This window comes from Dermacentor variabilis, chromosome 8, assembly GCF_050947875.1.
Source record: "Dermacentor variabilis isolate Ectoservices chromosome 8, ASM5094787v1, whole genome shotgun sequence".
Lineage (NCBI taxonomy): Eukaryota > Metazoa > Arthropoda > Arachnida > Ixodida > Ixodidae > Dermacentor > Dermacentor variabilis.
The window spans coordinates 105,159,458-105,182,060 of NC_134575.1; the positions used below are offsets into that span (position 1 = coordinate 105,159,458).

Consider the following 22,603-nt stretch of genomic DNA (forward strand, 5'->3'; position numbering starts at 1 on the left):
TTACCGCCCTTTCCCAGCCCCTTCAAAAGCAGCTTGCTGATGAACTACTCTCCTTCAGTGGGCATGCGAGCAGCACTCGTTGCACTATGCCTCATGCGCAACTTTTCTTCGCTCCACAGATTCTCCTGATGCTGGCCCTTGTTTCACCTTCTGCGCCCACCCAAACTTGCCCTACCGTGGGCGAACGCGTCGATGCTGTCCAAGATCAAGAGCCCGTCACCGGCACGTGTGGCCTCCATAATTTTCCATCCTTCCTGGATGTACCGCTAGATGGACACCGCATCGTTTCTGGGACGACGCCACTGGCTGATTTACCGCCCTTTCCCAGCCCCTTCAAAAGCAGCTTGCTGATGAACTACTCTCCTTCAGTGGGCATGCGAGCAGCACTCGTTGCACTATGCCTCATGCGCAACTTTTCTTCGCTCCACAGATTCTCCTGATGCTGGCCCTTGTTTCACCTTCTGCGCCCACCCAAACTTGCCCTACCGTGGGCGAACGCGTCGATGCTGTCCAAGATCAAGAGCCCGTCACCGGCACGTGTGGCCTCCATAATTTTCCATCCTTCCTGGATGTACCGCTAGATGGACACCGCATCGTTTCTGGGACGACGCCACTGGCTGATTTACCGCCCTTTCCCAGCCCCTTCAAAAGCAGCTTGCTGATGAACTACTCCTTCAGTGGGCATGCGAGCAGCACTCGTTGCACTATGCCTCATGCGCAACTTTTCTTCGCTCCACAGATTCTCCTGATGCTGGCCCTTGTTTCACCTTCTGCGCCCACCCAAACTTGCCCTACCGTGGGCGAACGCGTCGATGCTGTCCAAGATCAAGAGCCCGTCACCGGCACGTGTGGCCTCCATAATTTTCCATCCTTCCTGGATGTACCGCTAGATGGACACCGCATCGTTTCTGGGACGACGCCACTGGCTGATTTACCGCCCTTTCCCAGCCCCTTCAAAAGCAGCTTGCTGATGAACTACTCCTTCAGTGGGCATGCGAGCAGCACTCGTTGCACTATGCCTCATGCGCAACTTCTCTTCGCTCCACAGATTCTCCTGATGCTGGCCCTTGTTTCACCTTCTGCGCCCACCCAAACTTGCCCTACCGTGGGCGAACGCGTCGATGCTGTCCAAGATCAAGAGCCCGTCACCGGCACGTGTGGCCTCCATAATTTTCCATCCTTCCTGGATGTACCGCTAGATGGACACCGCATCGTTTCTGGGACGACGCCACTGGCTGATTTACCGCCCTTTCCCAGCCCCTTCAAAAGCAGCTTGCTGATGAACTACTCTCCTTCAGTGGGCATGCGAGCAGCACTCGTTGCACTATGCCTCATGCGCAACTTTTCTTCGCTCCACAGATTCTCCTGATGCTGGCCCTTGTTTCACCTTCTGCGCCCACCCAAACTTGCCCTACCGTGGGCGAACGCGTCGATGCTGTCCAAGATCAAGAGCCCGTCACCGGCACGTGTGGCCTCCATAATTTTCCATCCTTCCTGGATGTACCGCTAGATGGACACCGCATCGTTTCTGGGACGACGCCACTGGCTGATTTACCGCCCTTTCCCAGCCCCTTCAAAAGCAGCTTGCTGATGAACTACTCCTTCAGTGGGCATGCGAGCAGCACTCGTTGCACTATGCCTCATGCGCAACTTCTCTTCGCTCCACAGATTCTCCTGATGCTGGCCCTTGTTTCACCTTCTGCGCCCACCCAAACTTGCCCTACCGTGGGCGAACGCGTCGATGCTGTCCAAGATCAAGAGCCCGTCACCGGCACGTGTGGCCTCCATAATTTTCCATCCTTCCTGGATGTACCGCTAGATGGACACCGCATCGTTTCTGGGACGACGCCACTGGCTGATTTACCGCCCTTTCCCAGCCCCTTCAAAAGCAGCTTGCTGATGAACTACTCTCCTTCAGTGGGCATGCGAGCAGCACTCGTTGCACTATGCCTCATGCGCAACTTTTCTTCGCTCCACAGATTCTCCTGATGCTGGCCCTTGTTTCACCTTCTGCGCCCACCCAAACTTGCCCTACCGTGGGCGAACGCGTCGATGCTGTCCAAGATCAAGAGCCCGTCACCGGCACGTGTGGCCTCCATAATTTTCCATCCTTCCTGGATGTACCGCTAGATGGACACCGCATCGTTTCTGGGACGACGCCACTGGCTGATTTACCGCCCTTTCCCAGCCCCTTCAAAAGCAGCTTGCTGATGAACTACTCCTTCAGTGGGCATGCGAGCAGCACTCGTTGCACTATGCCTCATGCGCAACTTTTCTTCGCTCCACAGATTCTCCTGATGCTGGCCCTTGTTTCACCTTCTGCGCCCACCCAAACTTGCCCTACCGTGGGCGAACGCGTCGATGCTGTCCAAGATCAAGAGCCCGTCACCGGCACGTGTGGCCTCCATAATTTTCCATCCTTCCTGGATGTACCGCTAGATGGACACCGCATCGTTTCTGGGACGACGCCACTGGCTGATTTACCGCCCTTTCCCAGCCCCTTCAAAAGCAGCTTGCTGATGAACTACTCTCCTTCAGTGGGCATGCGAGCAGCACTCGTTGCACTATGCCTCATGCGCAACTTTTCTTCGCTCCACAGATTCTCCTGATGCTGGCCCTTGTTTCACCTTCTGCGCCCACCCAAACTTGCCCTACCGTGGGCGAACGCGTCGATGCTGTCCAAGATCAAGAGCCCGTCACCGGCACGTGTGGCCTCCATAATTTTCCATCCTTCCTGGATGTACCGCTAGATGGACACCGCATCGTTTCTGGGACGACGCCACTGGCTGATTTACCGCCCTTTCCCAGCCCCTTCAAAAGCAGCTTGCTGATGAACTACTCCTTCAGTGGGCATGCGAGCAGCACTCGTTGCACTATGCCTCATGCGCAACTTTTCTTCGCTCCACAGATTCTCCTGATGCTGGCCCTTGTTTCACCTTCTGCGCCCACCCAAACTTGCCCTACCGTGGGCGAACGCGTCGATGCTGTCCAAGATCAAGAGCCCGTCACCGGCACGTGTGGCCTCCATAATTTTCCATCCTTCCTGGATGTACCGCTAGATGGACACCGCATCGTTTCTGGGACGACGCCACTGGCTGATTTACCGCCCTTTCCCAGCCCCTTCAAAAGCAGCTTGCTGATGAACTACTCTCCTTCAGTGGGCATGCGAGCAGCACTCGTTGCACTATGCCTCATGCGCAACTTTTCTTCGCTCCACAGATTCTCCTGATGCTGGCCCTTGTTTCACCTTCTGCGCCCACCCAAACTTGCCCTACCGTGGGCGAACGCGTCGATGCTGTCCAAGATCAAGAGCCCGTCACCGGCACGTGTGGCCTCCATAATTTTCCATCCTTCCTGGATGTACCGCTAGATGGACACCGCATCGTTTCTGGGACGACGCCACTGGCTGATTTACCGCCCTTTCCCAGCCCCTTCAAAAGCAGCTTGCTGATGAACTACTCCTTCAGTGGGCATGCGAGCAGCACTCGTTGCACTATGCCTCATGCGCAACTTCTCTTCGCTCCACAGATTCTCCTGATGCTGGCCCTTGTTTCACCTTCTGCGCCCACCCAAACTTGCCCTACCGTGGGCGAACGCGTCGATGCTGTCCAAGATCAAGAGCCCGTCACCGGCACGTGTGGCCTCCATAATTTTCCATCCTTCCTGGATGTACCGCTAGATGGACACCGCATCGTTTCTGGGACGACGCCACTGGCTGATTTACCGCCCTTTCCCAGCCCCTTCAAAAGCAGCTTGCTGATGAACTACTCTCCTTCAGTGGGCATGCGAGCAGCACTCGTTGCACTATGCCTCATGCGCAACTTTTCTTCGCTCCACAGATTCTCCTGATGCTGGCCCTTGTTTCACCTTCTGCGCCCACCCAAACTTGCCCTACCGTGGGCGAACGCGTCGATGCTGTCCAAGATCAAGAGCCCGTCACCGGCACGTGTGGCCTCCATAATTTTCCATCCTTCCTGGATGTACCGCTAGATGGACACCGCATCGTTTCTGGGACGACGCCACTGGCTGATTTACCGCCCTTTCCCAGCCCCTTCAAAAGCAGCTTGCTGATGAACTACTCCTTCAGTGGGCATGCGAGCAGCACTCGTTGCACTATGCCTCATGCGCAACTTTTCTTCGCTCCACAGGTGCGTAACAATTTGACCCTGTATGCTAAACGGAGTGATAATCGCTCACTTTTGCTGCTCCCATGCCCTCTTGTCTTATATGCTACTATGTGTGATTGTCTCGACGTGGCGCTGTTGTTGTTGCAATGCGGTGATGTCGAGGAAAACCTGGGGCCTCCAAGGGTGCAGAGGTCGGCTTAAGATGACTGTGCCTGCAGTAGTCTTCCCGAATCCCAGTCTGATCAAATGGGTACCGTGCTATTAATGCTAAAAGACATAAAGAAGTTGACAGTCGAGCTTACTAAAGGTCAGTCCGAGTTGACTGATAAGAAAGCCAGCCAAAACGCAATCGAAGGCAAGCTAACTGATATTTTCCGCCGTCTTGAATCACTTGTGAATAAATCTGAAACCCTAGACACATTTTGCAAAGATATCGCCATACTTCAAGAGGGCGCTGAACGGTCAAAAAAGCAGCAGGACACCATAGCCTCGCGCTTAGATGACTTGGAAGACAGATCAAGGCGGAATAACTTGGTTTTTCACGGCATACCCGATTAACATGAATCATGGCTGCAAACTGAACAAAAAACCGTGGATGCCCTATCGTCAGCTATGGGAAATGCCTTGCCACCAAACTCAATTGAATGGGCGCATCGAATCGGTACTTTTTCTAACACAAAATGTCGTCCGGTTATAATGAAACTAACAAACTTGAAAATTAAGGAGAGCATACTTTCGTCGCGCAGCCAGCTTAAAAGTAGTAACATTTCAGTAACTGAGGACTTCTCGCCTGCGACAAGGCTCGCTCGAAAAAAGCTTCTCGAATTTGGTAAAAACCAGCCTATTTCCCCCTCATTTAAACTACGTTTTAACAAGCTTTTCATTGATAAACAATGTTTTATGTATGATTCAACAACTGACAGCGTTAAGCAAGTTAAAAGTAGTGTTCCAGATCACGCAAGCGCACCTGACAATCTGTGTCATCATCCTGCTACATAGCAATGCGCAAAGGGCAATGGCGTATCTTTAACACCACAAGTCTCTGTGCTTGTTGCAAACGCTAGAAGTGTGTTTCGCAAACGCGTGGAAGTAGAATCGCTCATCGATAGCTGTAATGCTGGTATCATTGCATTAACAGAAACGTGGCTACAACCCCATGTGCAAGATTGTGAAATTTTTGTCTTGTCTCGATTTCGTACCTTCCGTTGCGATCGCACTAATCGCAAAGGCGGAGGCGTACTACTCGCTATTTCAAAATCCCTGCAAGGTCATCAAGTCCACTTATACTGTAACCTGGAAGTTGTGTGCGCGTGCGTCGATATCGGTTACCGTAAAATTACGATTGTTGTCTGCTACCGCGCTCCATCCTACCCATCCACTTTCACCACTGAGCTTCACGATGTGCTTAACACCCTTACTTTGCGGCATCCTTCGAACCCCATTATATTATTGGGGGATTTCAACTTCCCCAACATATGCTGGACTACTGAACCTCCGCACTGTTATCCATTTTCTTCGCAAAGTAACGACTTTCTTGATCTCTGCTCTTTGTTTTCCCTAACACAATTAGTATTAGAACCAACGAGGATCTCGGAAAGCGCTGCTAACCTACTTGACTTAATATTATGCTCTCATCCTGACATAGTTACCAATGTTTCATGCTTACCGGGCTTAAGCGATCACCTGGGTCTTTCTTTCAACATATTATCTCCTGTGATAAAAGCAATTGTTGAAAAAAAAATAATTTACCACTACGATAGGACAAACTTTGACGATATTAATATTCATCCAGCTAATTTTCTTGATCCTTTCCTAAGCCAATTTGATGATCGCACGGTTGATGAGAACTGGACCGTTTTCAAAAATAAGATACATGAGCTCACCGACAAGTTTATTCCATCAAGCGTAATATCCTACAATGTTAAGAAACCCTGGTTCAATTCCAAGTTAAAAAGGCTTTCAAACCGAAAAAAAGGACTGTATCGAATAGCCAACAAAAGTTCACTGGCATCGAAATGGGACGCTTATAAGGAGGCAAACAGTACTTACACAGAAGCTATTAAACTTGTCAAAAAGACATTCCAAGTACACACTTTGGCCACAATGCTTGCGAATGACCCTAAAAAGTTTTGGCGTGTTATTAACCCTTCCAAAGATAATTCAATCACGTTGATTGATTCCAATGGTTCACCGGTACCCGAAGATGTATGTCCCCATATTCTTAACTCTGTGTTCTGTAACAACTTTATCGTATGTAGTAACCCTGTGCTTCCAACTCTCGAGTCTTGCAATTACCCACCTATGGACTTTATTATCATTGAACCTCTTGGGATCGAAAATGTAATTAAAGGTCTCAAGTTGTCATCAAGTCCTGGTGCTGATTTGGTTAACGCGAAATTCCTGAAAAATACTTTTGTTTATTCATCTGTTCTGCTTTCGAAAATTTTTCAGCAATCCTTAGATACCGATCGGCTACCTGCAGATCGGAAGGTCGGGAGGGTGGTCCCACTTCATAAGTCCGGTAGCAAACATTCGCCACTCAACTACTGCCCCATTTCCCTCACAAGCATTCCTTGCAAGGTTCTTGAACATATTCTGTACTCACATTTAGCAAAGCGCTTACACAATAATTCATCTTTTACAAAAGCACAACATGGTTTCCGAAAAAACTTGTCATGTGAAACCCAACTTTTTTCTTTTACCCACAGCCTTCATGTTATTCTCGACAAAGGTTCTTTCGCAGACTGTGTTTTCTTTGATTTCGCCAAGGCCTTCGACAAAGTGTGTCACAAATTACTTCTATTTAAACTTAGTAAACTTAATCTTGATGCTCACCTGTTTGCATGGCTTGAACATTTTCTCTTTAATTGGTCGCAGTATGTTGTGTTAAAAAATCATATGTCCCCATCTAATCCTGTAGACTCTAGTGTGCCCCAAGGATCAGTTATAGGCCCTATTCTTCTTTTAATTTACATTAACAATTTACCCAATGACGTTTGTTCTAATATTTACCTTTTCGCAGATGACTGTGTTATCCTCCGTGAAATCTCGGACAAATCTGATCACAAATTCTTACAAGACGATATAAATGCTATCTCTAACTGGTGTGACGTATGGTTAATGCAACTTAACGTAAGTAAATGTATGCGTGTAACTCGCAGCCATATTCCTCCACCGAACTATTACCTTAATGATACTCCCCTGGAGGTCGTAACCTCCTATAGATACCTAGGCGACCACATAACCTCGTCACTTTCCTGGTCGTTGCACATCGACAACGTAATTAACAATACTAATCGCATGCGAGGTTATCTTCGCCGAAACTTTTCTTCTGCTCCTACATCATTAAAATTAATTCTATACAAAACGATTATTAGGAGTAAAATGGAGTACGCCTCATCCATCTGGGACCCGCACCTCGAAACCCTTACTCAATCACTTCAACTAATCCAAAACAATGCCGTACGTTTCATTCATAGCAATTACAGCCGTACATCAAGCGTAACTGCCATGAAAAACTCTCTGCTGCTTGCTCCTCTCTCAGCCCGGCGTAAGTGCTTTCGCCTTGCTTTATTTCATAAACTATATTTCCACAATTCGTACCTACGCGATAATCTAATATCACCTCCTACCTACATTTCCTCTTGCATCGACCATAGCCATAAGGTTGGAATCATTCAGTGCCGCACCAGAACCTGTAACGAATCATTCATTCCTAGGACTTCTCAGGAATGGAACCACCTTCCCGGCGCAGTTGTCACAATCAAGGACAACTCAAAGTTTCGTTCGGCCTTATCAGACATCATTACTCCCGGATGCAATTAACTAATCACATTTGTTGTTTATTGCTGCTTTGTTTATTTACTTGTGTATGTTTTTTTAGCCCACTCCCCTCTGTAATACTTCGGTCTTGAGGGTAAAATAAAATAAAAATAAAATAAATAAAGTGGCAGCCGTATTCGGAAGTCGGTCGAATCGTTGTACGATGCGTATGAGCTTCGCTTGCTCGAAATTGCGACATTCCTTAATGACGGACTCGACGGTTGAGCAGTTCTTGCAAAGCAGGAGGTTGAACGCATCGTCCGCGATGCCCTTCAAGATGTGTCCGACTTTATCGGCCTCCAGCATGTCCGCGTCCTCTTTACGGCAGAGGGCCAGAACGTCTTGAGTATACGCGACGTAAGAGTCGGCTGATGTCTGGGCTGGAGACGCTAGCTCTTGCTTGGGCTCCATTTGGCGTCCCACAGGTATTCCAAAAAGAACGCGAAGCTTTTCTTTACAGGAGTCCCAGCTTCCAATGTCGGCTTCATGCGTCTCCAACCATATCTTCGCGGTTCCTCCCAAGTAAAATATCACTTTGGCCAGCAAAAGTGTGGCATCCCACTTGTGCTTACCGACGCGCTCATACGACGACAGCCAGTCTTCGACATCGACCTTGCCAGTGTGGATGAAGATTCCCGGGTGACGTAGCTGAGTTAGCACTACTTCCGCTGGTGTCTGAGCAGCGGAGGCAGCGTCAGTAGCCATAACAGTGGAAACGATGTGACGCCCGCTGCGAAGATTCAGGGCCGGCTTGTGGCGAGATTACCCCGCGCCTCCACGAAAATGTTACGGGGAGAGAATATAGGCATTTATAATATATACAGATACAAGGGTGCAGCTCGTGACGAGGGTAACACCATCAAGCGATCTTCGAGACACGTCAATCTCCTCTTCACCACGTCATTTTGTCCTCAGTGGCACGAACACGTACGTGACAATACATACATACATACATACATACATACATACATACATATATATATATATATATATATATATATATATATATATATATATATATATATATGACGACTGCATTATTTACATATCAATTAACGGTACTGACGACCACATGGCCCTTCAAAATGATCTTAGCCTAATTCATAATTGGTGTAACACCCGTTTAATGGCTCTGAATGTATCAAAATCTCAGGTAATTTGTTTTAGTCGCTAGCGTGACAACACACATTTTTCATACAATGTCAGTAGTAAGGAAGTGTTGCATACAGTGTCATATAAATATTTAGGTCTTCACCTAACCGAAACCCTCTCGTGGACAGACCACATTGCAGCCATCTGCCCAAAAGCTACAAGGACATTAGGTTACCTACGACGTAATCTGGATAATTCACCTTCCAACATCCGCAAATCGACCTATCAGACATTTGTTCGCCCACAGCTCGAGTATGCATCATTCATTTGGTCGCCACATCCTGCCTACTTAATCGACATTCTTGAATCAGTCCAGAAGCGAGATGCTCGATTCATCTCACGTAATCATAGCCACCTCTCTAGTGTAAGGCAAATCAAACTCGATCATTCCCTCCACCGTTTGGTTCTTGGCCGTAATATCGCCCTGTTGTCCTTGTTTCACGAATATGTTTATAATACCACACAATCCACACTGCATATCCAGATCGCCTCAAACTTGTCTCATTGACTAAATAACCACTTTTTTGCTCGCATGTACGGTACGACACAGGCTTTTAACTTTACCGCAATCCGTACGGTCATTCGCTTGTGGAGCAATCTTCCTGATAACATTGTTTCCGAGTCAGATAAAAAAAATTTCGTCGTCTCCACGAGCATTGTTCATAATAGCACTTACAAATCACGTCATGTTGTTTCTAGTACTCGGCAATGTGCTGCGAACTTCTTGCTATCTTTTTACTTCTATTGATACATTGCTATATCGCTCTTATCATTCGGTATTTTATGCTGCGCCATGTGTTCACTTGTATGCCCTGTATATATATTATTGCTTTCTTGCGTCTTTTTCCTGTAATATTCTTTTAAGCAATGTATTCCTTGATCTGTTCATTTTTCGTGCATTGTACTTCCTTGTATTAGTGCTTGTTATGATAATTTTACTGGTGTTTATTTCCTTGAAGTGTGCCTTTGTGGCATTTTAGTGCTTCAGGTTTTCCTTTTTCATGTTTTGATCTTTCCAGTAATGTTGAAGAGCCCTGCATTGCGACGTATCTTGTGTACCAGACTTCAGAAGGCTGCTTACTCTTTTTTATGCCTTTTATTTTGTAACCTCCCTTACACAATCAGTGTAACCCCCCTTGCACCCCTGAGTGGTGAAGTGGATGATGCACTCCTACTTTTGCATAGCCGCCCTTGCCGCCCGAGCTTCTGCGATAGCAACCCCGCGAAGCGCGGGAGCAGCACGATCATGCCGCTGCACGTGAACCCGAGAAGGTTTTGGCAGATGGGCTCGCGGCCTGCCCTGCTGTAGACCGCGGTTGCCAGGTACTTTTTCCGACACAGGTCTCGGACTCTGCTTCGGCAACCTACACCTCACCGTCCCTGTCAGAGCCCGAGATGACACACCATTCACCACGCACGGCGACGCACTTGCAAAGCTCGCTTTTGCTCGGACGCTTTGCTTTTGCTTGTGCGCCGGATCACCGGAGGACGATATCAGCCCCACACCCGGCGGTAGATATCGCTCGGCGTATTACCGCCCCATTTGCGGCACACTGCAGTGAAGAAGCCACCGGGCGTATGCTCGAGGCTGAGCTCGAAATGACGGCCACCGACAACGAGGTTCGAATTGAAGAGCACCAGCCAGCTTAGTCGCTGGGTGTCGCAGTCACGTCATTATCTTACAGTGTCGTGGGTAAGGATAAAACATCATCTAGTGTTTCGTCAAGCTCCGATGATGGAGCGCTACCACTCCAACAACCCGTCAATCTGTCCACGGAACCTGGACATAAGCACTTGTGACCCTGTCGGAACCTCACCTCTTGAGTTCGCCACAGTCATCAGCCGAATGCGGAGACATCCATTTGCTGATAGGAAACTACAATAGGCGCACAAGAGAGGAGGCGCGCAAAAGACGATAGGTTGGGCGAAGGTGCAGCTTTCCCCTGCTCCGAACTTGGAAAGTCTCGCAACAGCGCCTTTCACAATCCACATCGTGGGCCACTCATCTCCTGTCGATTGTGCAAATTCTAAAGGGGACCGTTCGGTTGAGTGCGACACTTTGTCAAGAGCAGCCGCTTCGAGCACCTGTGTTCACGTTCGTACTGCGGCCGACCGCAACCAGTGCGATCGTCCCAACTTTGTGACACAGACGGTGGTTCAGTGTGCGAGATTGCCTTCAACTGCGGCAAGATAATCGTCGACAAGAGCAGCAACCAAAGCGTAACAATGAGTGCCGATCCCCAGAGAAGCGGCTGTTCGTTCGACGTACATAAGGACGACTAGTTTGATTCCCACGTATGCATGCATATATGCATGATTCCACGTATATATATGATTCCCACGTATGCATGCATGCATGCATGCATGCATACATGCATACATGCATACATGCATACATGCATACATGCATGCATACATGCATGCATACATACATGCATGCATACATGCATACATGCATACATGCATACATGCATACATGCATACATGCATACATGCATACATGCATACATGCATGCATGCATGCATATATTGATCACTTGGACATTACATATCAACGGGACGAGCAGGCCAATACTGTTTCTGAACAGTATAGTGGGGTTTTCATTTTCTTTCTTTTTTGCAGGCATGCCGGTAATAATGACATTGGTGAGTGCTATACTCTAAGATCTATGACTTCGTTGTAAAAAGTAAGGAGCATCACAGTTGATTTACTGTGTTTAGTAAAGAAGATGCAATGTCTCCTAGTAAGCAGATAATGTAACACGTTGGAGCCGAGGCATGCTCCAGCGTGCGTTCCCCACGCATTCAGCGTAGTAAGGCACGGAAATCTGGATGCGACGAGTGCGTCGTTGCATACGCAAGCCGCACCCTCACCAAATAAGAGAAGAATTATTCCATTAGGGAGATGGAATGTTTGGCCATGATGAGCACTTGGCATATACAGACCCTACCTCTATGGCTGCCGCTTTGACGTAATTACAGACGATCATGCGCTTTTTTGAGTGTTCCGTTGAAGGACCCTTCAGGCCACACAGATCGCTAGGCTGTGGGGTTGCAAGATTTGGACAAGCACGTTGTCTAGTGGTCTTGCCGTCGCCACCGCCACACCGGTGCCGACGCGCTTTCCCGATCGCCCGTGTCAACCGAAAGCGCTGCCTGCCTGCCTACCCAAAAATATAATTATGAGGCTTTGCGTGCCAAAACAAATTTCTGACTACGGAACTTTCGACCACCAGGGGTTCCTTAAAGTGCACCTAAATCTATGTACACGGGTGTTTTCGCATTTCGCCCCCCATCGAAATGCGTCTGCCGTGGCCGGGGTGCGATCCCGCGACCTCGTGCTCGGCAGCCCAAAAACATAGCCACTGAGCAACCTCGGCGGGTCTGCCGGCCGTTAACGAAGCACTTTTCCTCCCAGCAGGATGCGACGTGAATCAGAGCAATGCAACGATGCCTGGATCAGCGCTTTTCTGTTTCCTTTCATACCCGTTGACTCTTCCTCCATGTTCTCGGGCTTTGCGCCGGCAAGCTTCTCACTTCGAAATTCGGGATAGCCTTCACTATCGCTGGAATTGCGTCTGTGACGTCCGAAAGTGGTTGCTTTTCATACCGTCATATCTTCGTGGTGAAATATGTTCTGGCTTCCACACTAACCCTCAGTGTGCACATGCAGGTATCTTCTAGACGTACAGTCGGCTTGACCCCAGCTTTAATTTGTGTGAAATGTACGCCTTTGTGTGCAAGTAAATTCGATCGTGCCCTCAGGGCCAAAGCTCCAAGGTTCCTGCTCAGTATGTCTCTGGTCCAGGCAATCTCGTGTTCTGTCAGGCCCTTTGATCGCATTGGCATTGGCCTTTATTGACCCGAGCACGGCTTCCGGACACCTCTGGATAGTCGTCACCACCGACCATTTCACCTGATATGCGAAACAGCCGCTTTGCCTGCTGCCAGAACTCGTGATATGGCATCCTCCCCCTGAAAACCTTTATTCTACGTCAGGCCGCACCTCGCGAACTTCTGAGGGACAGAGGATGTGTGCTCCTGTGTGAAGTCGAAAACGCGCTCCTTGCTGAATGTGGCATCGTTCATCGCACTACCACCGCCTACCATCCTCAAACTAGTGGTTTCAAAGATTTAACTGCACTCTTGGCAACGTGCTCTCAGAAATTGTCGCCTCTGATCACGGTGATTGGTACCTTATTTTGCCGTTCATCACGCACGCCTATAACACTGCACCGCAGGTGACCGCAAACTTTTCCTCATTTTCCCTCTTGATTGGCACGAAGCTTCGACTGCGCTGGACACCATTCTCCCGTACAGATCCGGGTCATTCGAACGTACGCACATCTGTCAAGGTGCCCGCCGCGCACAGGAGTGCCTTCAGCTCGCCCGTTTGTTTACAAACGTCAACTGGTAGCAGCAAAAATTTCGACATGACGATGACTACCCTGATTGTTACCTTCTTCCAGGGCCCCTTGTGTGGCTTTGGGTTCCAACTGCTGGCCTCTTATCCAAGCTTTCCTCTAATATGTCAAGGACCCTAATGTGTTGTAGCGCAGACATAGCCTGTGAGCTATATCATCGTGCCTGTCATGTCTACGCATCACGTGCGCGATGCTCTACCAGTTGAGTTACCGCTTCGCCGTTTTCTCATCCCCCTTCTGGGCTATTTATGTTTTGCTACTAGAATTAACCTGGCAGTTTTAATCTTCAAGGGTTTGTGGGATCACCCGCCACCAGTGGCAAGCTTCTTTATATATATATATATATATATATATATATATATATATATATATATATATATATATATATATATATATATATATATATAAACTGTAGTATAATGTGTCGGAAGTGTGTATGGTGGGGCGTTGTAGACCGTGTCATTCACGTTGCCTCCAACAAACAGCATTGCCCTCTTGTTTCCTTTTTTGGACAGTCATGGTGTGAACAATAATAAGTGGTCTTCGTCGGGTTTCTTTCGTCCCGTTCACACACACACACACACACACACACACACACACCAGTGCAAAACTTTACTTTGTCAACAGTTTTTGCCTGTTGTTCTCATTGGTGCGAAATCTTGATGTGACTAGTAAAATGTGAACGGTCTGGATGGTCACTTAAAAAGCTTGCGATATTTGAATGCGAAAGCCAGCTTTTCCCACGTTAATCCACTTTAACCATCGGAACCACATTATTCAATGTTAATCCTCCTTAATATACCCTCATCCACCCTGGCCCAACCTAATGAACTTGAATATACTCTAAGCTAGCCTAATTCGCTTTAATTCGCCTAAATTCACTTTAATCAATTTATTCCATTTTATTTCTCCTTCATTATCTTCAGCTTACTTTACTCTACGCCACCTAAAGTCACCTTACTCGAAGTCGTTTTATCTTGACGTACAAACGTACAAGGCGGTGATCATAATTTTTCTTGGCACTCTGCGGACAGCGTCAGCTTTTCTGGGACATATAATTATGTCGCATTAATAATCGGACAGCTTGGTTTCCTTTCTTTCTTTTACATTTAAAAACGATTTTCTATGTGTAACCTGTAACACAAGAAAACAATGAGACAGAATGCGTATGTTTTGACAGAGAGGCTCCAAAGGTGTGTTTCGCATAGTTACAAACAAGAATTTTCAAGGAAAGCGCGTCGCAAATTGAACCAAGATTACCGTAGAACGTTTCGGAAGTGCATACGGTGTGTAGTAGACCGCGTCATTGAGGTTGGCTCCCAACGAGGTCTTACCCGATCTTCTTATTGGTGTGAAATGTCCCAGCTAACTTTAGCCAGTCTTAAAATTTGCAAATGCCACGCAGCAGGACGGAACAAAGGTGATGTTGATTGCCGTCGTTTGAAGATTCTCAAACTATTTTTGTCATTTCCCCTAATTATATAATTAGCCCTAATCGTTTAATGAAGTTCACAAATGTTATAGTTAGATGAAAAGTGCCAACGAGAAAAATGTAGAGCACGATGAAAAACTCCCCATACAGCTGCTTTCTGTTGCTCCATCTACATCTGCTACATAAAGGTGTTTTTCCGAGCATGAAAGCCCGCTAATGCACGCAAATTTGCCGCACGACTGGCCGCTTGAGGCACTTTGCGTGTACGCGGGCTGCTTCAGCCTTTTGACGTGCAAGAATTTCTCAATCGTCGATGCTGTTAGAAAGGATTGCCGGCGCTTCGAGCAGGCTAAAAGCTGGCGCATTGGGCACCCGTTTGCCCGTCTTCCCAACGCGGCGGCAACGTCCTCTTGCGAAGACCACACTGCAGCACAGTTGCCAGTTCCACCAGAAGAGGTAACACGGATTGTACGCTGCAAACTTGAGGCCATGACTCCTGCGTCGTTTCACGCAGGTGAGAGGGGCGTTTTAGTTGAGATCGATTTAATGACTCGAGCTCGATTACGTTTACAGTCGTCCAAGCCATTGTCCGGCAGGAGCCTCGCCAACATGGACATTCACTCCATGTGCACCGTGGCCAGCCCAACATAAACTTCATGGCGTCTCCCCTCATATTATCGAGAGCAGCGATTCGCTACGCAAATTCGCGCCTCTATACTGCGTGGAGAACATCTGACGATCGACAGTTGTGCTTCACTTGTCACCGTACGGGCCACGTCGCCCGTTACTGCGCCACACACTGGTCCTCGCCGCCTCGAAAACCATCTGCCCCTTACCACCGTTAGGAGAGCATCCGCTTCCTGCCTTCAACCCAGTCGCATTTGCCCAACGCCGATGCTTCCTCAAGGATAAATAGCCACTCCCCGTCGCCGCGTGGCCACCAGTCACGCTCGCCTCCAAGCCGTCGCCCGTCGTCTCGCTCACCGTAGACTGGCCGCCCGTCGTCCCCCTTTAGCCCTGTATGGGACCATCATGCAAACGTAGCAGTGCGGCCTCCGGAGGTAACGCTGTATTGACGACTCCCACCACAAATCCTCTTCTAACGCTGCCGACGAGACTAAGCTTGTTAGACGTTGATGTGGATTGCGTGACTGTTTCTGCGGCGATCTGCATTGCTGGTCATACCACTTTGGTCCATTTTGTCGTCATTGAGAAGTGCCCTCAGGACCTAATCTTCGTATTAGATTTTTTGTGCAGTCATTTTGCCCTAATTGACTGTGTGATCGGTGCTTGTCAGCTTGAGCTTGTCAGCTTGTCAGCCGTTATTCCAGTCGACATACCACCACGCCTAGGCTGTAGCCATCACGCTCGCTGTCCGTCTCAAGCTGCTACGTAGGTTACTTTGACGTCTTCGCATGATATTCACAATGGCGACTACGTCGCCTCCGATTATCAACCTCACGTTAGCCCGCGATGTCGCTCTTGCTCGCACCATTGTTTCCACTGCTCACAGTACAGTGGTAGTTCTCGCCTTCAACGTCAGACTTTTGACTCAGGTTACCCCGCAAGGCATGTCTCTGCCCATCTTTTCCGCGCTCGATCTCTGCAACAACGCCGCCATAGAGAAAGGAATTCAACAAGAGGGGACATTCGGTGAAAACTGGCAACAGGTAACACCTCAAGGCTAGTCTTAATCCCTTACGTTAGTTGGCGCGAGCATCGAAAAACAAAGAATGTGAAATGAACTTCCAGGCTATGGTTAATTTTTGTATTCTTCACCGTCAAAACTAAAAAAAAAGCTTTGCGTGTACAGTAACTTATACTTTGGCACTTATTTTTCTTGCGTCACCTAGCAACAAGCTTACGGCGCACCAGGCGCGACAAATGTGTCATGCGACAGACATGCCCAACGAAGCCAGCGAGCGGGTTGCGCATGTGAATTCGCCTGTTTGGCGACCCGTCTCTCTTGGACGAAGCGTGTTTGTTTGTCTCCCGGCGTATTCTTGCGTTCCTTCGGCACTTCGATACGGCACCGCTGCACCAATGGAACACGGCAAGGTGGGAAATTTAGTTTGACAGTCTGTGACGCATTTCAAGCGATTTTGGTTTTTACGCATGGGACCTAGACTTAGCGAGAACACCTAGCGAAAAACATCTCGGCCATCCTGGTTCAGTTAATTTGAGTTATTGACTTGTACTGGAAGATGTTTGCGACGCTTTCTATGGAGCCGCAGCATTATTATAACTCATTCCGGTAGTTTTTCGGCACGCTCGCCGCACCCGGCTTTGGCACGCAGTTACGGAAAAGGAGCTCGGCCGTGTGATGAAGTTAGTTTCGCGTGCACTGAAACTTTCTGGGGCAAGGTTTGGCGCATTTTCTGACCTCGAACCATATGTAACTAACTTCGCCACTTCTGGGGTACTTTTCTAGCACAGTGGCCGCGGCCGGCGTTGTGACGCAGTTAGTGAAATGTAACTCGGCTGTGTGCAGCAGTTAGTTTTGCGTTTACTCAAGCTTACCGACAAAAGTACTGTAATTAATTTCGTTACTTTTTGGGGTACTTTTGAGGCACGATCGCTGCGCCTGGGTTTGTGACGAATTTAGCAAAAAAGCGAGCCGGCCGTGGTGACAGTTAGTTTGGCGTGTACTGAATTTGTGTGAGACAAGCGCGTGAGGCTTTCTACGGCCCGGCAACGTATACATACGTTCTTTCGGTACTCACGCTTGCCGAAGACACGACGAGCGATTGTCAATATTTATAACACTGAAATGTGTTGCTTGCACTGACAGGACGCGCAAAAGATAACGCGGAGGAGCTCAAAAACCAAGAACTCGAGAATTCCGTCTTCTGACCGACAGAAAACAGGCTTTGCACCCACGCATTTCTTTTGAGTGCGAGCAGGACTCACTCTGCGAGCGTCTAGCATGGTCCGGCTGAGAGCCTGTGTTGTGGCCACCTCTGTGTATGTAGCGCACTGTCGCGTCGGCTGAGGTCAATTTTTTTTGGCAACGTGCAATCGGTCGCGCATTTGTGCGCTTAAAGTGCACGACATGATGGCCGGGAATGTGGCAATCCTGAAAATCAAACCGTTTCTTCATAATTTATAGTGCGGCTCGGAATGAGTCGAGTATTTTCGACGCTATGTATCTAAAAGCGAATTGCTTTCCTTTGTAATGCCACCAATTCAGCACTTTATTTCTATAAGGGCTAAATACCACAATGACAAATGCCTGTAACTTACTTTCTTGAGCTGATGCCGTCCGGTGGAGCTTCGTGCGGGCACTATACTGCTCTGTACCTGGCGCCACAACGTTAGACGAACGCACAAAAAGCCCGGAAAGAGCATTTATATAGAGCGAAATAAACATTTCCTCGTTTACAAGGCGTTTTGCGTCTACTTTACGAACTTGCTCGTGGTACAGATTCAATAACGGCTTGTAAAGATCGTTCCTAGTCATTTTATTTATATAAACGATCGCGCAGTAAGACCACACGCGATCGACCAGCAGAGGCAAAAAAAAAAAAAAATAAGAAATGGAGGCGCCAAGTGACGCAGACGGAGCAGCGCGTGTCACCTAGCGTTCAAAACGTGCGCGCGCTAAATTGAAACCGGAAGTAAATCCCATCTGCTTGGTGCGCTACAGTCGATTCGGCCGCTGTGCTCTATGGGAGTGTCCACTTTTGTAGAATGTCATTCGCCGCTTTCAAAGCCGATGTTTCGCCCCTTTCTTGCTCTCCAACTTCGCTCCTTTGTCTGTCGATGACATTAACAAAATTATCGCCCCCGATTTGACCCAGGCGCAAACTCAATATCTCTACCGCATTCTGGCGACCTATCGTGAAGTCTCTGATTTTCACGGTTGCCCTCTAGGCCAAACGTCTCACTTCGATGACGCCCTCGACTGACTTCATGGAGTCCAATATTTTTGCTCCCCTCAAAGCAGTGAGGTGTTTTCTAGTAGGACCACATTCTTTCTTTTCTTTCTTTTCTTCTCAAGCTATCCTCCTTCGTGCAAGTAGGCATTGTAGCGGTTGCGAGTCTGCGCCCAGTTACATTAATTTTCACTTGAAGTCAATACAGCATAAACCACATAGTTAACTGGTAGATCTATCATTAAAAAACCACGCAATCTCGTTCATAGTACTTAATTGTCTGCTTGCTCTTGCTGTAGCGTTTGCTGGTTATTGAAGTGTTGCTCATTAAATCAATTTGATTTCAACTGCACCTCGCAGAACATTCTGCTTGGCAGTGGCACTAATTCTACAGATGTCAGGAAATATTACTAATGGGTTGGTTCCCTTTAGATGTGTCTTGTTTCGTCCTATGTATTTGCTCAGCGAAGTGGGCAGTCTTCTCTTCATTCTGCTTGGTGCTGTGCAGGTCAGAATGTGTTCAAGCAGTAAGTCCCAATTAAAATGCTATCAGTGACACTTCGATTACTTTTCGGATAAATTGAAAGCAGTATATGCAACCCAAAAGGTACTTTTGACCAAAATACTTGTGTCTAGAACAAGCATCATATGCACTGCATCTGCTATGGTGTTAAGTTGGGCATGAAAGTATCTATAGGCATTTTACACATATTAGAAACTGTTTTAGCTACATGAAACAGCCCACTTTGTGACTGCTGAAGTCAAATTTATGGTTGATGTGGCTGCTTGTTTTCGTTGTTATGAACTCACACATACTTTTGTGGTACTTAAGAGCTGTAGCCGTGTGACAGTTGGAGTACTGCAGCAATGTGGAAGCTAGCTTGCACCTAAAATTGCTACAGTGTGCCAACAGGTACGTATCATTGTATTTTAACATCTTCTGAAGACTAGCCATGTTCGCTAGGTGAAAATTATAGTGTCCTTTTGAGTTTGGCGGTCAGCTCGTGTAACTTTTCAAAAAAAAAATTATGCAGGGAGAAAAGGAAGACCATACAACAAGACCATTGCTAATAAGTGACTATTCTGACGGAATGATTAAAAATATCAGTAGCACTGGATGTGTGCTTATATTGTGCACGTTTCTTCAGTGGGAAGGTGTAAGTTGTAATACCAAAGCATAAAGCCACGATAAAGGGTATTTGTGTAAAAATAGTGAATAGACACAGACTAATTTCTGTCCTTTGTTATCTAGAAAGGATGCCTTTTCTCATGCATTGATAATGAGGGCTGGCTCACTCATATTATTTATGAGGCACGCCTCACTGATCCCGTAAATTTTTCATCGTTGGTGAAAACAGATGAAAAATGTTGGCCTGACGCCTTAATGTGGCAATGCATGACCAGGTCAGGCGAGTACGCTGGTGATTTGAATGAAATATAGGGATTTCTTTGGCAGACATTTAGTTACCGGCCAATCTGCCCTATGCAGATTTGACCACGTGAAAAGAACACGGTACATTGTCTTTGACAAACACTAGACAAATTTGCTGATATCTGTAAACAAGCAAACCTCACGGCCTACATTATTTGGGGGGGGGGGATATGCGTGTATAGAAGTCCACATGTGAATTGAGAAAAGCACCCAAGCAAGGGAGGCTTGCTTAGTTAGAGATACGAACAAATGTGTCTTCTGTCCGTCAGGGGTAGTCTGTATATAGTCAGGGGCAGTTTCATCATCTGAATATTTGTTCCAATGTACATGGGGCAAATTGGCTGGTGCCTCAACATGCACCCAGGAGAGCACCATAATTCACTCGAGGGAGAAATATGCTTATCCCAATTGATGATGCATTGACACGACTGATGCTGCACGCCACATTTAAATGCTTAATCTGTTTTGTTCACCAGCGGCAACCGATTGACGAATAAAATCAGGGAGGAATACCACATTATGATTACACGACAAAGATGAATACTCTCTGGACGATACGGAAAAGCAATCACTCCGAACTCATTTATTATGTTTTCTTTTAGGCAAGTACTGTTATGCTTTTGTACATTTCTATTGCAACTTGCTATCTCTTTCTGTAGGAACTGTGCAATACAAGTGCACATGCAGTGTAAATATTTTCTTCAATCCTTCCAGCAACAAAAAATGTGGAATCGATAGCTTCTGTGTCCTGGGGTCTCCCTTCTGCCCTTGTCTTGCCCTCAAAAGTAAACATGAAGATGCATCAACTTTCTCAGTTAACTGAAAGTCAGTGTTGATAAACTCGGAATATTGTTTTGAGCTAGAACATTCTTGCCATTTATGTCACTTCCAGTAAGTACAGTACTACTCCTCTGCCTTCTCATAAAGCATGCTGATATGTACGAACTTTTGCAATTATGGTTTATGTAATGATAGCTTCATAGCACAATCCAAGAGTTGTAGAGATACAAGCTGTACTTTGGCTTTCACCAATTGCTTAGAGGGTTATCAGAGGCGGGTTCTAGGAGAGCTTTTCTGATTGGGTGGCACAACCTTTCTGCATTTCACGATGCTGAAATACTCTACTTAGGCTGACTGAAACTGCTTATATGTTGCTTGTATTCACTTTAGAAATTAATTTTACACAAAGGTAAGCCATATAATTTTCTGTGTAGTGCTTACACTTATGCCACTGGACGTACTAACTTTTTACGGTTACATTTATTGCAATGTGAGGGAAACTTCATTTTGTTACTAGTACTTAATGCCATAAAACTGGTAATGGGGTAACCTTACTACAGGAAAACGAATTTTCATCTATGCCATGAAGAAATTGTAGCGATTCGTAGAATTACTTGTCTTCTTCAGGCTGTGCTGTGACTCTGGGAAGCATCAGAGTGTGCCACTGACTGTGAACTGGTTGTGGCTTCTACAAGACTCCTAAGTTTCATTGGCACACGGAAATGGGAGGCAGCACTGTCCAGCTCCGGCTCGACGGACCAGCTCAATCTGGCCAACTGAGTGAAAAGGGTAGCTAAGGCCGCTAGACTGAGGGGACCACCCACTGCAGAGCGCATGAGCATTCTACACTCGTGCGCTCTTTTGTATAATGTTTATTCTCTCTCTCTCTCTCTCTCTCTCTGGGCATCAAGTCGAGATAGCATTTAGTTAGAAATATAAAGCTACTCACCCCTTGCTTTCTCTTTCTTTGCGTGTGCATCGTTCTCAACGCGCTCTTGCAAGTGGAGGACACGGCAATAATTATTATGGCGATATGTGATGCTTGTCGTAAGAAAGCTGTAGGCGACAATCCGCTTGATGACGAAGAAGACTTTCTCACCTTAGTAGAAACAGGAAGGCGATGGCGACAGCGCTTAAAAGCAGAGCAGCCGTCGTTGCAAGGGCAGCCGGGCTTGCTGTATCCATTTGCGGCCCGACAGAAACCGAGCTCGGCAGCACCAGCCAAACAGGTCTGTGTACTCGTGAGTGCTCTTTTACGCACTTGCCGCAGTTGCCGCAGTTGCCGGCCGGATGAGCGCGCTCGTTCAGTTGAAAAACATTCCTTACCCTGGCGCTACTTTGTTCGCTGTATGGTTTTTTTTTTTTGATAACGGAAGCGCCGATAAGAGACGCTGTAAATAGTTCGCCGTGTGTGTCGGTGACGGCTGTGATAAGGGGTTGTTATGGGCACCTGCTACTGCTAGATGTCACTTAAAGTTACACTAACCACGTTGCACACTGGCGAAGAAAACTAGCTTAGGATATTAGATTATTTATCAGAGTACGTCATAAGTTCAACA

General features: G+C 47.3%; 1 protein-coding gene across 1 annotated transcript in view; it reads right to left on the reverse strand.

Moving 5' to 3' along the window:
- Positions 1 to 22,309, reverse strand: part of LOC142590510 (cytochrome P450 3A24-like) — an 81,666-nt gene extending 59,357 nt beyond the window's left edge. The window contains exon 1 of the mRNA XM_075702692.1: positions 22,144 to 22,309. Coding sequence (XP_075558807.1) covers positions 22,144 to 22,229 — 86 coding nt within the window. The 5' untranslated portion in view covers positions 22,230 to 22,309. The remainder of the gene's footprint in view (positions 1 to 22,143) is intronic.
- Between the last annotated feature and the right edge of the window lie 294 nt (positions 22,310 to 22,603).